This window comes from Onychostoma macrolepis, chromosome 02 (assembly GCF_012432095.1).
Source record: "Onychostoma macrolepis isolate SWU-2019 chromosome 02, ASM1243209v1, whole genome shotgun sequence".
Lineage (NCBI taxonomy): Eukaryota > Metazoa > Chordata > Actinopteri > Cypriniformes > Cyprinidae > Onychostoma > Onychostoma macrolepis.
The window spans coordinates 30804256-30819836 of NC_081156.1; the positions used below are offsets into that span (position 1 = coordinate 30804256).

Genomic DNA, 15581 nt, shown 5'->3' on the forward strand with positions numbered 1-15581 from the left:
TCTGTGTTGTGTATGTTGTTGATAAAAGAGACTCCACACGATGATGCAGTTGTCATGTGATTTACTTTCGGGCTTCTTAGTTTCTGCATTAAAACATAACAGACACCATCAGACAGAAAAAGGAGAATCTCAGGTCTAGCCGTGTCTCTCATCGCCATGACATCCTGCGAAAGAGAGCGAATTACCGGAAATTACATCAGCTCTATCCTCGCGCTTACTCACGACATAACTTGCGTGGCAGCACTTCCTGAACATTTTGACTAAATTAACAAATTCATAAAAAGGCAAAACTTAAAACAATATGCAAGAAATACAAATATACCTGTATAAAAAAAATGCTTAATATGTTGTGCTTGTAACCACATGACCGTGCATCACTCATGCAATCTCTCCTAATTCCAATTTCAAAATTAAAGCCCTGTATATTAGTACCATTAATTAAAAGTAATTACAATAATCTAGTGTAACAACATTACACTTGCCACAGATGCGTAGATTTTACTTCACATAATCTGCAAAAGTCGTTCATAGCCATCTTCTCGGTATTTCGCTCGATGGTTTTGTTTTCGCCGCATACCTGTGTTTACAGCGATAGTTCGAGGCGGCTGAGCCGGCGCATAACATACGTCATAACCAAACGTTATGTGATTGGCTTATGGGTACACCAAGGATTTTAAACTTCAGACAAGCGCCCGCCCGCGAGAAAGTAAACGCTTGTCAAATATGCCCTTCCAGACTCTGTTTACGAAGCGAAGTGAAGTAGCAGAGTTTGGTATTACCAGGCTAGATTAGAAGTGCATTAACCATTAAAAGTGTTGTAGAGCAAAAAGTTATAATAATATTTGTGTCATGCCTATACACTGAAAATTGATGTTCTGTTTGAAACATCAAAGGTGCCCAGAAGAATGAACAAACAATCTATGCAGAAGTGGACGTAAGTTTTATACTACTATTTTTCACTAACCACAGACACTAATTAAATGGTATCACACTATCTGTTCTCTTTTAAAACAATTATGCAACATATCTCGGTTTTTGGTAATAAAATCCTACACCCCTAGAAAAAAAGTAAAAGCTGTCACTGGGGCGTACACAGCTTTGTACCTTTTTTCCTGAGAGAGTAGAATCTGAAAGTGTAAAATCTTAGTTTCTGTATTCATTTATGTATTCATTGTTATTTCTTCTTGGTTATTTAATGAATCATATGAAGATGTGTGACCAATAGAAAATCCATGTGGCCTCTTAGATTAATTAAAAGACCCCAAACTTAAAATCAGCAGGATATAAGTATTGCAGTAAAGTGAAGTAGATTACATATTTTTACATTTTGGGTGTAATATAAAGTATATGTAGAAGTATCTTTTTAAAAAGACACCGAAGAGTGTGACATATTACAACCTTGCAGTGTCCATGCACAAAGTCTAGTGTGACCGCAGCATTAAGCAACTAAACGGCATAGAGCAGGGCCTATGGTGCAATAATGTATAAGTATTCTTTGATATCATGCTCTGGAGGCAGTCATATGTCAATTCATTTACCCATGTGATATCACAGATCCTACAATATCCAAGTCCTTTTTGGAGCGTGGTTAAATAAATGTTTTTTTGTTGTTGTTTGTTTTTTTAAATAATGAGGAGGACTTTTGGAAGAAGAAGCCATGAAACTTTTAAGATGCTTTAATTAAACAATGATCTCTTATATGTGAAAAGATCAAAGAATGTGGAAAAAGTGTTTTTTCATGTCATGACCCCGATCTCAATTCGTAAAGCTGAGTCTTTAGCCATTTTCAAAAATCATCTAAAGACACATCTTTTTCGCCAGCACCTGACCAACTAATACTAACACTTACCTACTATGTCTGTCTGTCTGTCTTTAATAAAAAATAAAAAACCCTACCTACGTCTACTGTGCTGGACTATCTGAGACTTGTCATGGCACTTGTATACTGCTGCACTCTCGATGATCTGATTGCTTCTATTGTTCTCATTTGTACGTCGCTTTGGATAAAAGCGTCTGCTAAATGTAAATGTTTACTTACATTGTACTGTTTCTCACTTTGCTTTTTGTCTTCAATAATTTATCATTTATTATTGAATAATTTATTGAATCTCTTTGTTTTGTTTCTTTTTGTTTTAGCCTGTCCTCATGTTTTGAAGCCACTGTTCTTGCACCTTTTCCATTTAAAAAAAAATAAAAATCATTTATGCAGCTTTGTAATTTAGCATTATTGTCTTCCCAAGTGTCTAGGCTACTACATTTAAAGTGCTGTATGCATTGCACATTTTTGTGCTCTTTTGATAAATATTTTCTATTGCACAAATGTACCTGAACAATTACAACCCCACATATTTACAACTCCTCAGTTTTGTTGGCTTGAATAATATAGTTAAATGAGTGGAACTCACTATCGTAATTACAGTGGATAGTGGATCAATCTATCTATCTGTCTGTCTGTCATCTATCTATCTGGTGTGTTTGCAATGTCATTTCGTTCGACTGCAATGCGTCTGTAATATAGTTTGTTTATGAATTAATAAAGCCATGTATTTTCAAGCTACCATTCAAAAGTAAATGCATACTGTTTTATTTATGTTTTTCTTTTTGAAGAAAACTTTATGGAACTAAATTATAAAGTATTTTTCTGACACAAAGATGTAAAAAAGAGTGAGCGAGATAAAAATGAATGAGCAGTACAAATCTGAACCACTGCAGGAAAGAAATATTGTTGAGTCCTGAAAATTCTACTGTAACCTATAGATAAACGCAGAACAGAATGAAACCTTTCGATTATAAAAAGTAATTAAGTATTTAGACACAGTGTTACATGTTAACTTGGCAGCCCTAAAGAATACTTACACAACTTCAAAAACTATAGAAGAGGTGTCATAGGTTGGCAAAAAGTAACAGTTCCTCTTCTCTTGGTGTCACCAGAGCCCTTTCTAAAGTTACCTCTTTAGATCATTATTAGAAACTCAAATCTTTACCAACACTTTCTACAGACTGATTAGACAGAACATACATGCATTTAACAAAACACAGTTTGTGCTAAAAATCAGCAAAAAAGAGTTGCAAGGCAAAATGGAGCAAAACCTTCATATAAAGCAAAAACATTTCTACTTAAAGTATAATACACTGCAATCATATTTTCTACAATGTCTCTCTGTTTGGAAATATTGTTTAAAACAAAGATCAACAAAAGAAATTACATGTAAAAGCATATGTTCTCTGGAAGCCAGATATAATGAGGCAATAAATGTATAAACTTTACATTACAAAAAAAGAACGATTTAGGAGCAAGGATTAGGAGCAATACATTAATTCAAATCATTAATAATATCATTAATAATTCAAAGATGAAACAAAATAAAATAAAACGACTTGCATTTGGAAAAATCCACCCTTTCACCTGTTTTCTTTGGTAAATACATGTTATGTCATCTAAAGAACAATAAAATGCATTTAAAAAGAGAGACTTTGATGAATCCGCATCCCGTCTCCCTCCAGTGCACTTCTAGTTATTAATCTGTAGATCAGTCTGGAAACAAAGGCCTTAAAGAAAGAGCATGAAGAAAACACTGTCATTAGAGAAAGACCTCTCTTTGTCTCATGATTTAAACAGCAGATTATTTTCATATTTCTAACACGAACAGGATATAATATGACCGAACACATGCTAATGAATTTTCATACACATATAGAAAACTGTACATTTAAAGCAACAAAATGTTTAAATATATTACCAAAATTACCTATTAGCTAAAAATCAAGTCAAATGACCTAAATGTGTAAATCTTACCTTCGCAAAACCTCCACAAAAAAGCCCTGCTTGCTTACATGAATCTTCACTCGCTGGTCTGTGCACTGTTTAGATGATTTATTGCATCTGAACCTTTATAAGAAACCATGCAAACACAAAGTAACTACTGAATTCTTCACAACTGGAGCATTTAACCTTACAAATTCAGTCATACTCTACAACATGATAGATTTCAGTAATATTAAATATTACAATGTTTTGGTAAATGGCTTGCATATTTTCCCCCTTTGCCAGGATCAGAGATTTAAAATGAGAAATATATGTTGACTAACGAGTACAAACCCTTGTACAGTCAGTGTGCAGTCAGGCCTTGGGTGTGACTTCTTCAAGACACTTTCTGCTTCCTCCAGTAACCTGTCAGCTTCTAAGCTACAGTATAAACAACATTTTGCAGTCTGTATATGGTGTGGTATACTTCACTTTATCTGAACACTTCTGTCACAATGTAGTAAATGAGGGCAAAAGTACAGCTTAAAGTGCTTTGTAAAGGCAAAGCTAGTCTCAGCCTTGGACACTCAATAGACTGCAATCAGTTACATGAAGAAAAAAGCAAATGAGACTAAAGCCTAAATCCACAGAATAACACCTGCCATGGTCTGTCTCTTACCTGATTTCTCTTAGACTGGGATAGTCCCATGTGAAGTTGAGGACTGAATGAGCCCAGGCCTTTGTCAGGCTACTCAAATTCAGTTCCAACTTCTGTACAGAGAAGGAATGCAGAAGAAACAGTAGTATATCTGTGTCCGATTTTAAACGTGTTTGGAAAAATTCTATCCAGTCGATGCTGACAAGCACTGAGCTTGGAAAAGACAGGCTGATTTTTTTTAAATCATCTTCAGGATGATAACTGGTTCTGCATATTGCAATCCTAAAATTAAATGACAGACAAATACATCAGCTTAAGCCACAGAGACACATAATAAAATTTAACCATGTTGTTGATAAAGACCATGTTAATGACAAATCTGAGACTACTGGAGACAGTTACATTTGATATGACAATGATATGACAAATACAGAAATACTTCAAGACTTTAAAAGTTGAATGTTATGTTAATTTTAGTGTTACTTGTATTTCTTTTTTTTTTTTAGGTGTATTGAAGCATTTACTAACAGAATTCAGTTTCTGACAAACCTGATGACAGACCCAACTTTTCTTTTTTGCATTATTTACTTTATAGAGTTGCTTTATATTTGAAGCTCATTCATTATAAATTAAATTAATAGATCCTGATGGAAGAAGTTTATAACACTGACACTGTTCTTCAATTGTCTGTTCTTCAATTGTTTACTACCGTAAGCCTGTTTTGAAGCTGTTTCGTAAAAGGCACTATATGAAAGAGATTGATTGACTTTGTAGCCATAATGTTAATTTTGCTTCAAACATTCCTCATCAAAAGCAGAGCATTTTGGTACATTTCGCTCTTGATCCATTGTTGCAGGTTTTAGATCATGGAGAATGTACGTCAGATACTATAGATGACCAAAATGTACTTGTGTACCTGTGTACACAAAATGACCAATGTAACTGGTAAAAAAAAAAATTATGCTAATGAATCTGTTTAAGATACATGTTGGGTAAATGTTATGCTTCACCTGGACAGTTCTTCACTGATTTTCAGATCAAACCACCAATCAATGATAACTCTGCAAATAAAAGCATAAAATATTGAGTGAATAGTAATGACCTCATTTGAGTCAGTATTATCTTAAAAACATTACCTCTGTGAGCTCAGGGTCCGTTCTCTCATTAAAACGTCCATCATGCCTCCCAAATCAGAATTTGAAATGTGCAGCATGTCAAACCTACAATATAAAATTCAAAATATCACTATAAAATCTAACACCAATAATCCAAAATAATTATTTCATTAGTAAATGTACAGAAGCCGAATATTCACCAGAAGAGACGGACAGCAGCTCGTAAGTGTTGCGATACTTAGTCATAGATCTGTTGTTTAAATTATTTACTTGCTGTTGGGAAGGAATACTTTCGTTTCCCTTCTATTTCTATTCTGCATTTTCGTTGAGGTTTCGTTGTTTGATTGCACTTTCTGTTAATTATAATAATTTGCACCTCGGCTAAGAAGGAACCTGGATCATTTTCAGTGCTCCTTGCAAGCGAAGTGTTAGTTTCGTCTTGAGTTATTTGCACAAGGCTATTGGCTGGGCCAATCAGAAGCCGGCCACAGCGACTGTAAAAGTATTTAAACTGCCTGTTCGCTATTACAAGTCGGGAGAAGCCGAATATTCACCAGAAGAGACGGACAGCAGCTCGTAAGTGTTGCGATACTTAGTCATAGATCTGTTGTTTAAATTATTTACTTGCTGTTGGGAAGGAATACTTTCGTTTCCCTTCTATTTCTATTCTGCATTTTCGTTGAGGTTTCGTTGTTTGATTGCACTTTCTGTTAATTATAATAATTTGCACCTCGGCTAAGAAGGAACCTGGATCATTTTCAGTGCTCCTTGCAAGCGAAGTGTTAGTTTCGTCTTGAGTTATTTGCACAAGGCTATTGGCTGGGCCAATCAGAAGCCGGCCACAGCTGTTTTCACGGTAGTATGTTAGGCTGTATTTATCAGAGGTCCGAGCGCTGACGCGGAAGCATCAGCGGAAGCGTTCAAGCTTCCTCGTGTGAAGACCGACGAGGGTAAAGACCATCGACTTTTCCTGCGCGACTTTAACCGAGCAACGACACCGAGCGACACACTTAAGTATCTTTTCTTTTTTCCCCCTTCCCTTACACACTCTCCGTTTCTATCCTCTTTCCTGCCACCTCTATCATGTGTTTCCAAACTATTCCGGTTCTCTCTCAACCACGCTCTAACGTCCCACGCAGACGGCAACGTAATCCTGCTAACCTGCGCCTTATCTCTACCTCCTTCACTACACCTCTTTCCTTCTCTGTGGGTCTCTGGAATTGTCAGTCAGCTGTCAACAAAGCTGACTTCATTTCTGCTTTTTCTTTAAAATCCACGCTCAGCATCTTGGGCTTGACTGAGACCTGGATTCGTCCAGAAGACTCAGCAACCCCAGCTGCTCTCTCTACTAATCTCTCTTTCTCTCACACCCCCGGCAAGTTGGCGGGGTGGAGGCACTGGTCTGCTCATTTCTAACAATTGGAAATACTCAACCCGCTCTTCCCTATGCAATTACAACTCATTTGAATCTCATGCCATTACTGTATCAGCTCCGATAAAACTCCAGATTGTGGTCATTTACCGTCCCCCTAGCCAAATTCTAGCCACCTTCCTAGAGGAGCTGGACGGGCTGCTGTCCTCTTCGTGGAGGATGGCACTCCACTCCTAGTCTTTGGTGATTTCAACATTCACCTAGACAAGCCTTATGCTACAGACTTCCATGCACTCCTAGCTTCGTTTGATCTCAAACGCCTTACCACTACTAGCACGCACAAATCAGGCAACCAACTTGACTTAATTTACACACGCAATTGTACTGCAGATAACATTCTGGTACAACCGCTACATACTGGACCATTTCTTCATTACATTTACATTACACTTTGCTTCTCCTGTGCCACCAACCCCTACCAGTTACTTTTAGACGAAACCTGCGCTCCCTTTCTCCTTCCCATCTCTCCTCTGTAGTATCCTCCTCTCTTCCTTCACCCACCCATTTCTCATCTCTGGATGTAAACGCAGCTACTGAGACTTTATGCTCTACCTTAACCTCTTGTCTAGACGACATTTGTCCTCTCTCCTCTAGGCCCGCACGGCTGCTCCTTCCAACCCCTGGTTATCCGAGGTTCTTCGTGAACATCGGACTACACTCAGAGCGGCAGAGAGAAAATGGCGCAAATCAAACGATCTGTCGGACCTCAGTAGGTACCAGTCTATGCTCACATCCTTCTCTGCTAAAGTCCACACTGCCAAATCCTCACATTTCCGCAACAAGATCGACAGCGCTCCAGACATGCGTAATCTCTTCAGAACATTTAATTCCTCCTCTGTCCCCTCCACCTCCTCCCTCCACCTCTATTACAGCTGATGACTTTGCCACTTTCTTTACAGACAAAACTAGATCAATCAGTGGTCAGTTTTCACCTCCACGCACACAGGACCCTCACCCTACCACATCCACTGCTAAAACTCCCATCTTTTCTTTCTGTCCACTCACTGAAGCTGAAGTATCCAAGCTTCTCCTCTCCAACCATCCTACAACATGTCCTCTTGACCCAATCCCCTCACACCTTCTCCAAGCAATCTCACCCACACTCTTACCTGCACTCACACATCATCAACACATCCCTACTCACAGGTAACTTCCCCATTGCGTTCAAGCAGGCTCGGGTAACCCCACTGCTCAAAAAACCTACATTAAACACTTCTCTTATAGAAAACTACAGACCTGTCTCTCTCCTTCCGTTCATAGCGAAAACACTTGAACGAGTTGTCTTCAACCAAGTCTCACTGTTTCTTTCACAGAACGACAAACTGGATGCTAAACAGTCAGGTTTCAGGAGGGGCCATTCAACTGAGACGGCGCTTCTCTCGGTCACTGAAGCCCTGCGAATTGCAAAAGCCCATTCCAAATCATCAGTCCTCATTCTGCTGGACCTATCTGCCGCTTTTGACACTGTCAATCATCAGATACTCCTGTCCACCCTCTCATCACTGGGCATCTCTGGCATTCCACTTCGCTGGTTTGAATCCTATCTCACTGGTAGGTCTTTCAGGGTGGCCTGGGAGGTGAGGTATCCAAAGCACATACACTGGTCACTGGGGTTCCTCAGGGATCAGTTCTTGACCCTCCTCTTCTCCACATACACTACATCACTGGGTCCCATCATACAGGCACATGGATTCTCATACCATTGCTACGCTGATGACACACAGCTCTACCTCTCTTTTCAACCAGATGATCCAACGGTAGCTGCAAGGATCTCAGGTTGCCTGGCGGACATCTCGGCATGGATGAAAGAACATCACCTGCAGCTCAACCTGGCAAAGACTGAGCTTCTTGTCCTCCCTGCCACTCCGACTCTACAGCATGACTTCACGATCCAGTTAGGTTCATCAACAATAACCCCATCAACTTCGGTCAGAAATCTTGGTGTAATCTTTGATGATCAGCTGACCTTCAAAGACCACATTACAAAACTGCTCGATCTTGCAGGTTTGCACTATATAACATCAGAAAGATCAGGCCATTTCTGACAGAGCATGCTGCACAACTTCTTGTCCAGGCCCTTGTCATTTCTAGGCTGGACTATTGCAATGCTCTTCTGGCTGGACTTCCGTCTAATACAGTCAAACCTCTACAAATGATTCAGAATGCAGCGGCACGACTGGTCTTCAACGAGCCCAAAAGAGCCCATGTTACACCTCTCTTTATCTCCCTGCACTGGCTACCAATCACGGCTCGCATCAAGTTCAAGACACTGATGCTTGCATATAGAACAACCACTGGCTCAGCACCCGTTTACTTGCACTCTATTAACAAACTACATCCCTCCAGAAATCTGAGATCTGCTAGTGAGCGACGCCTCGTGATACCATCACAGAGAGGCGCAAAATCACTCTCTAGATCATTCTCATTCACCATTCCTGGCTGGTGGAACGATCTTCCCACCTCTATCCGGAATGCTGGATCCCTGTCAATCTTCAAGCAACAACTGAAAACTCATCTCTTTCGACAGCACTTGACTTCATCCTAAACTTAAAAAAAAAAAAAAGAAAAAATTATCTTTACTTATTCCTTCCTTTGGTAGTTTGTATTTATTTGAACAATGCCTGAGACTTGGTGTTGCAAGCACTTCGTATGTCTGATTGCCTCTTCAAGATTAATCGCTCTATGTATTCCCCAATTGTAAGTCGCTTTGGATAAAAGCGTCTGCTAAATGACTAAATGTAAATGTAAATGTAAATAATAAATTTTAAATAATGAATAATAATATAATTAAACATTCAACAATCTCAAAATATTTCAAAATGGTCAATTTTAATGTATTTCATAAAACAGACTGAGAAATGTAGCTTTATCTTGAAATTAAGACAGGGTCATTTCCTGGAGTCTGCACTGTATGTCTGCCCTCCACAGTTTGGTTGCTTGGAGACATGTTTGTTGGCAATGAGCAACTTCAAGGATAACAGTTGCATTGCCATATTGTTTCCTTCAGGATTATGCATCATTCTGTGTTCTAATTCAATTCAATTTAGGCATAAAATGCAGAATTGCAGTTTAAATTTAAACGTAAGAAATTAACAAAGTTTTGAAAAAACTTTCAAAAGTCTTGCAGTTTGAAGTTTAAGGATTACGGAGAGAGAGAAATCTAAATTGTTAAAATGGAAACAGACACACAGACTTACTTTATTGAGAGAAATTTGTGGAGTACAGGTTGAACGATAGCCAGCTCTTCGGATGTAAAGCTACAGCAGCAAGAGATAAACATGTCTTTAATACTCTGGCAGCACTGAGCGCAGTACACCATGGACCAACAGTCTGTTTTTCTTATGACTGCACTGTGTAAAAAAACACTTGGACAGGCTTCTGTCACTTCTTTCACAAAGTCTTCTTCATGGAGCTCGTACAGACAGTGGAATAAAAACAGAGTCCTCTCAGAACGAGAATGAGACATCTCTTCTAAGATCCATTCCTTCAGATGGTCTTGTATGTTTGAATGAACAAACAAACCATGCCTTTTCCAAAGTGTGCGTCTTACGTCCTCATTCAACAGACCAAAAATAAAGTGCACTACAGCTGCAAAACGTGGTGCTGAATACTGATCATTGACATTTGCTTTATGAATGGAAACCATTTGCATGAGTTTCTTTTTTGACTCATATTCATCCATTAGGAGATAGTACAGAGCAGTGAAGAACTCCTGAAAACTGAGATGCATGAAACTGAACATTGTCTCCTGGTGGATTCTTTTCTTAAAGAGGAACTTGCACAAGAATGGACTTCCAGCAGGGTCGGAAACCATTTCATACACGGTCTTCTCATCAAACAGGACTTGCTGTGCCAGTATCCCTTTCTCTGCCAGCTGACCCAGACTCTTCACCAGGGTGGGAACGGATTGACCCGAACCCTGGCTGTGATGCTCTAATAGAGTGCACAGGAAGTCAACATATATAGACGTGGTCGTCTCCAGTCCACTCGTAGCATCTGCACCATCGTTAAGTCTCTCTCGGATAACCGTGCCGATGATCCAGCAGATGACGGGGATGGAGCATGCCGTGAGGAGAGTTTCATTTGTTTGGGTTGAACAGAGTGTCCAGACTGATGGATTCTTGAGAGCTTCTGGAACCACGGACCTGCTGGAAAGTCTCTCCTCTGGCGGAGATCTCTTCCTCTAGCTCCTTCTGATCTCTGTGTTTCTGAATAATCAGAGGTTGTATGTAGCGATCAGACAGCAGCACATGCTCACCAGGCAGAGAATTATACTCTGTCACATACTGGTACTCTTTGCGTATCAGCTCCTTATATTTGAGAAGTATTGATCTCCTTTCTGCAGAAAAAAAAAAATGTCCAAAAGATTAGTATGCTTCAAAACAATGTAATGATTTCTTGACCCTGTTTATGTATCTGTACTGAATTATGAAATTCTTCAGAATTTGCAGGCACAATATTTGGCCAAGAGTATGTGGACATCATTCATTTTCCACCATATCAGAGAAAGTGATTCAAAAGAGCAGGAGCTGTTAGGGAGAACCAACCACCTAACAACAGCCATGGTTTTGAAATTTTATGCTCAACAGCTATAGCAAAAAATTCTGGTCATACAATGTAATAAATAAAATATTCAAAGCCACTTTGAAATGACAACTAAAACCATCATTAATCATTTACTGTACCTAAGGTCTGTGTTCTCTCATTTCGGGTGTTTGGGAGATGCCCAGTGACACCTGCAAAAGATTATAGATTATTTCATGATATATTTAGATATGTTATATACAGTATGTACAGTTACATATGATATCTAAAATAAATATATGTTTTCAGAAAAAAAATCCTAATTATCAACATAAATAACAGACTTTACCAGGTGCATTATGTATGATCTGAACATTGCCTGTGATGTTATTATTAGAGAGAACAGGTGCTGTAATATGGCTTCCACTCTGAGCTGCAATGCTGACATTCCAGCCATCAGGAGATCTGAGATGGTTCCTCATAGCCCTCTCAGGGAAGTTCATTTTGGTTATTTCTTCTAACCAACGCTCGTTGACCAATTATTAACCGTTAACCGACAAGTTAATGTTAAATTAGAATGAAATTAAATTAGATTGGATTAGTGTCTGTGACCATTAAAAATAATCAAATTTGTTTTCCAGGGATTCATTTTACATGCGTAAAAAGCAGCAAACAACAGAACATGAGGATTCACATGGTCACGTCACGAACAGTATAGCTTCTTATATTTTTCATTCATGTTCTGGTCTGAATACTCTTACATCGAAAGGATTTGTTGTGGAGTGAGGGGAACTAAAATAAACTATATCCTAGCTATGTTAGTAGTGTTTGTTTGTAAACATTTCACATATTTATTCGGCCTATTTCTGTTATTATCTACTATTATGTAACAATAAATTGTGACTTATACGCAACTTTAGCATTTTTGAGAGAGAGAAAAAAAAAACATTTTTATTTTATATGTGTAGTGTATTTCAACCATGCAGCAATTTCTTTCCGAATATTTTGAAAAATTACTTTAAAAATACTTAAATTACTTTTTTTAACTGTTTAACTGCTTGTATTAATTCCTACTGTCAGTTAACGGTTAACCGGTTAATATGAGCATCTTCCGACCATGAATATCTAAATGAAAAGAAGAAACAATGCAAGGTAAATAAAACTGGTTTTGGTTTATTTAAATTAAATTATATTGATATTATTGTGATGCTGGACCATTAATGAAATGAATAATACAAGCTTTGCACAGATAAGAGGCAGAAAATTTTAACATTAATTTACATTCATACACATGTAAACACAGAAAAGCTGAAATGTCTGATGTGAAAGTTTGACATACCAACATAACAGTCCGTTTCAGTTTATTCTCTGTGAGAGAAAGCAAATTGAGAATACAGTTAAAATATTTACATGCAGGTAATTCACAGTTAAATACACAATAATATTTCCCTCTTAATATGAATATTGTAAGTTTATAGCACAACTAGTAGAAGTTCCAAATAAACTTTAACATAATCAACCAAATATAATCCAACCTGAAAGTATCTGTAGCTATAGCTACCAACAACCTTTTTCAATGTTACATAGAACATATACTGCAATACAGGCGTGGTATAATCCACAATAGGTGTAGTTAAATAAGTCCTATTTCGTTAATAAAAGGTGCTGGGCAGCATTGACAAGAAGTTCCTGTCCTCCTGAATGTTTGTGTGCATACGCTGTGCAATCTTTCTGTGTGAGTGACTGCACTCTCAGAAATAAAGGTACAAAAGCTGTCACTGGGGCAGCACCTTTTCAAAAGGTACATGCTTGTACCTAAAGGGTCCATTTTGGTACCTTAAAGGTACATATTAGTACTTAAAGTGTTCATATTTGAACCTAATAGGTACAAAAGAGCGTGTATTATATACAGTGGGATTTTCCCAATCCTAAGAATGCAAACAACAGACTTACAAACACCGGTCTTGCCAGGCTACCTTGAAAGAATGTACTCTTTGTGAGATCTGAGCATAGACTGTAAAAAAAGATGGACGACACGTCTCCGCTTCCTTCCACTATAGAAAAGTGAAGCGAATACATCTCAGTATGGCCGCTGCCATCTTGAGTAAACGACGTCATTTGGAGCCCGAGTCTGCGCAGTAGAGTCGTGAGGTGGAGCCGCGGAATCTCCCGCCCAAACTCCCGCAGACCCAATCAACCATAACGACACGCCCCGTTTTTATAGCATCAAATTACTAGCTAAAATCAAACGTATCACAAAAACGAACAATTGAACATATATCAGCGTGATAACAACTACCTTAAATGACCAAAACCATATTTCGGAAAATTGTATTGGAAGTGTAATTTATTTTTTTAAGTCCCATTCGTTTACATGGAGAGGGCGGGGTTTATGACCTGTACTGCAGCCAGCCACCAGGGGGCGATGAAAGAGCCCACGAGTGAGACACGGATCTGAGATGTACTGTGACCTTGTTGCTCAACTGACAGTCACTGCACATTTTAAGTAGAGGGACTGTGCCAGCCAAAACACAAAAAATAACATCACAGATGTCACGTTTTAAAACACTTACTTAAATTAACTTTATATTATTGTATACAACAGACTTTCTCTAGATCTTTATTCCTTTGCTGTTCTCTATTTACTTGACCATTCACTTATGTTTGAACTTCATAGGCTAGTAGTTTTTGCTGTGGTGTCAAAATTGTGAAATTTCATTTATATTTAAAATGTTGATGTCATAATAAGCTTATTTATTCAAAAACAAGGTTACGTGAGTCAAAAACAATTAAACTTTTTTTTTTTCGCTGGCGGAGCCAGGGAAAATGTTGACAGGCAAGTAAACATTTAAACTGGGCCAGTAGAAAAAAGTATAACTGATGAGAATATCAACAAAATAACAACATATACAGCCATGATTTCTTAATAATTATTATTATTTATTTCTGTTGATGTTAATAATAATGAAACATGAAGTTCAAAGTATACAGAAGACCCGACAATTCAATATAAGAGACGTCTTCCATCATCTTGGCAAATAAGGGTAAGGTAAAATAAAGGTTACTCTACCTGGTCCTCCCACAGAAGTGGATCTTAGCAGGTTCTGTGATATGACTGCTGTTTTATATATGGTGCAATAAAACCCTCTCAGCCTACCATGAATGCCCTAGTATTCTTGTTCCCCTTCAGCCAGACAGTGCCGTTCTTTCCTTAAATAGGCTTGACTTTAAGTTGAAGTTTTTGGTACTGCATTTATTAGATCCAAGACTTCAATGTAAATGCCCAGGGTTATGTTTGACCCCCAACCCCTCATTGTATCAACTGGGCACCAGTGGGTGGGCCTACAGATCCCGAGTAAAGCTTTCTGTCTATCAGCAGCATACACCAATCCCTAGCACATATCAGAAAACTGATTAATGAAATGAAGTTGGACAAGCATAGCGTTCGAGTGATGATCCATTTGCAGCTCTACTTGAGGACACAGAGGGATGAAACAGCCAGAGAACGGTTACAGTCATCGGGGAGAATCCAGAAAATGACAGAAGAAAACAGCCGACATTCAGGGCAGGCAGCAAACTATCATTAAATCCAGCAAAACAAGGCAAAGTCAGAAGGCAGGCAGCGTAGAAGTCAGAAGGCAGGAAGAACTGATTTGTGATGCTTCGAAAGCTTTGTCAATCATTTTTTGTGAAACTGTTCCAGAGCGTTATGACCTGCCAAATTCACGTGATTTAAGTAAACAAAGTTTCACTACATCAAAACTGTTTCAAAACATTTCAAAATTTCAATAGTTTGGAGAGGATTTTAATGTTGTCTTGAATGGACAACCCTCATATTTGAACTCTAATTTAAAATAGTTTATGAGCAGGTTTGATCTTATGATATATGATATATGGAGATATAATGATATATGGAGAGAAAAACGTTTAGATGATATAGTATATAGAGTGGGTACGGAAAGTATTCAGACCCCCTTAAATTTTTCAATCTTTGTTATATTGCAGCCATTTGCTAAAATCATTTAAGTTCATTTTTTTCCTCATTAATGTACACACAGCACCCCATATTGACTGAAAAACACAGAATTGTTGACATTTTTGCAGATT

The 15581-nt window shown here is 38.2% G+C and overlaps 1 protein-coding gene across 1 annotated transcript; it reads right to left on the reverse strand.

Annotated features, from left to right (window-relative positions):
• Positions 1 to 2613: 2613 nt before the first annotated feature.
• LOC131528659 (NACHT, LRR and PYD domains-containing protein 1 homolog) lies at positions 2614 to 11977 on the reverse strand. Its single transcript, XM_058757983.1, has 9 exons — positions 11824 to 11977; positions 11201 to 11289; positions 10148 to 11133; positions 5540 to 5623; positions 5414 to 5464; positions 4425 to 4685; positions 4100 to 4186; positions 3797 to 3889; positions 2614 to 3549 (listed from the first exon to the last, which is right to left on the reverse strand). Exons 1-9 carry the CDS (start codon positions 11975 to 11977, stop codon positions 3531 to 3533), a joined length of 1824 nt encoding a protein of 607 aa, XP_058613966.1. The 3' UTR covers positions 2614 to 3530.
• Between the last annotated feature and the right edge of the window lie 3604 nt (positions 11978 to 15581).

Excerpts from the sequence above, each read along its gene's own strand:
- LOC131528659 (XM_058757983.1), bottom strand. The coding sequence starts at position 11,977 with ATGAACTTCCCTGAGAGGGCTATGAGGAACCATCTCAGATCTCCTGAT. Across the intron at positions 5,624-10,147 it reads CACAAATTTCTCTCAATAAA|GTTTGACATGCTGCACATTT; the intron begins GTAAGTCTGTGT and ends TTTATATTGTAG. Across the intron at positions 4,187-4,424 it reads CCCAGTCTAAGAGAAATCAG|CTTAGAAGCTGACAGGTTAC; the intron begins GTAAGAGACAGA and ends TTTATACTGTAG.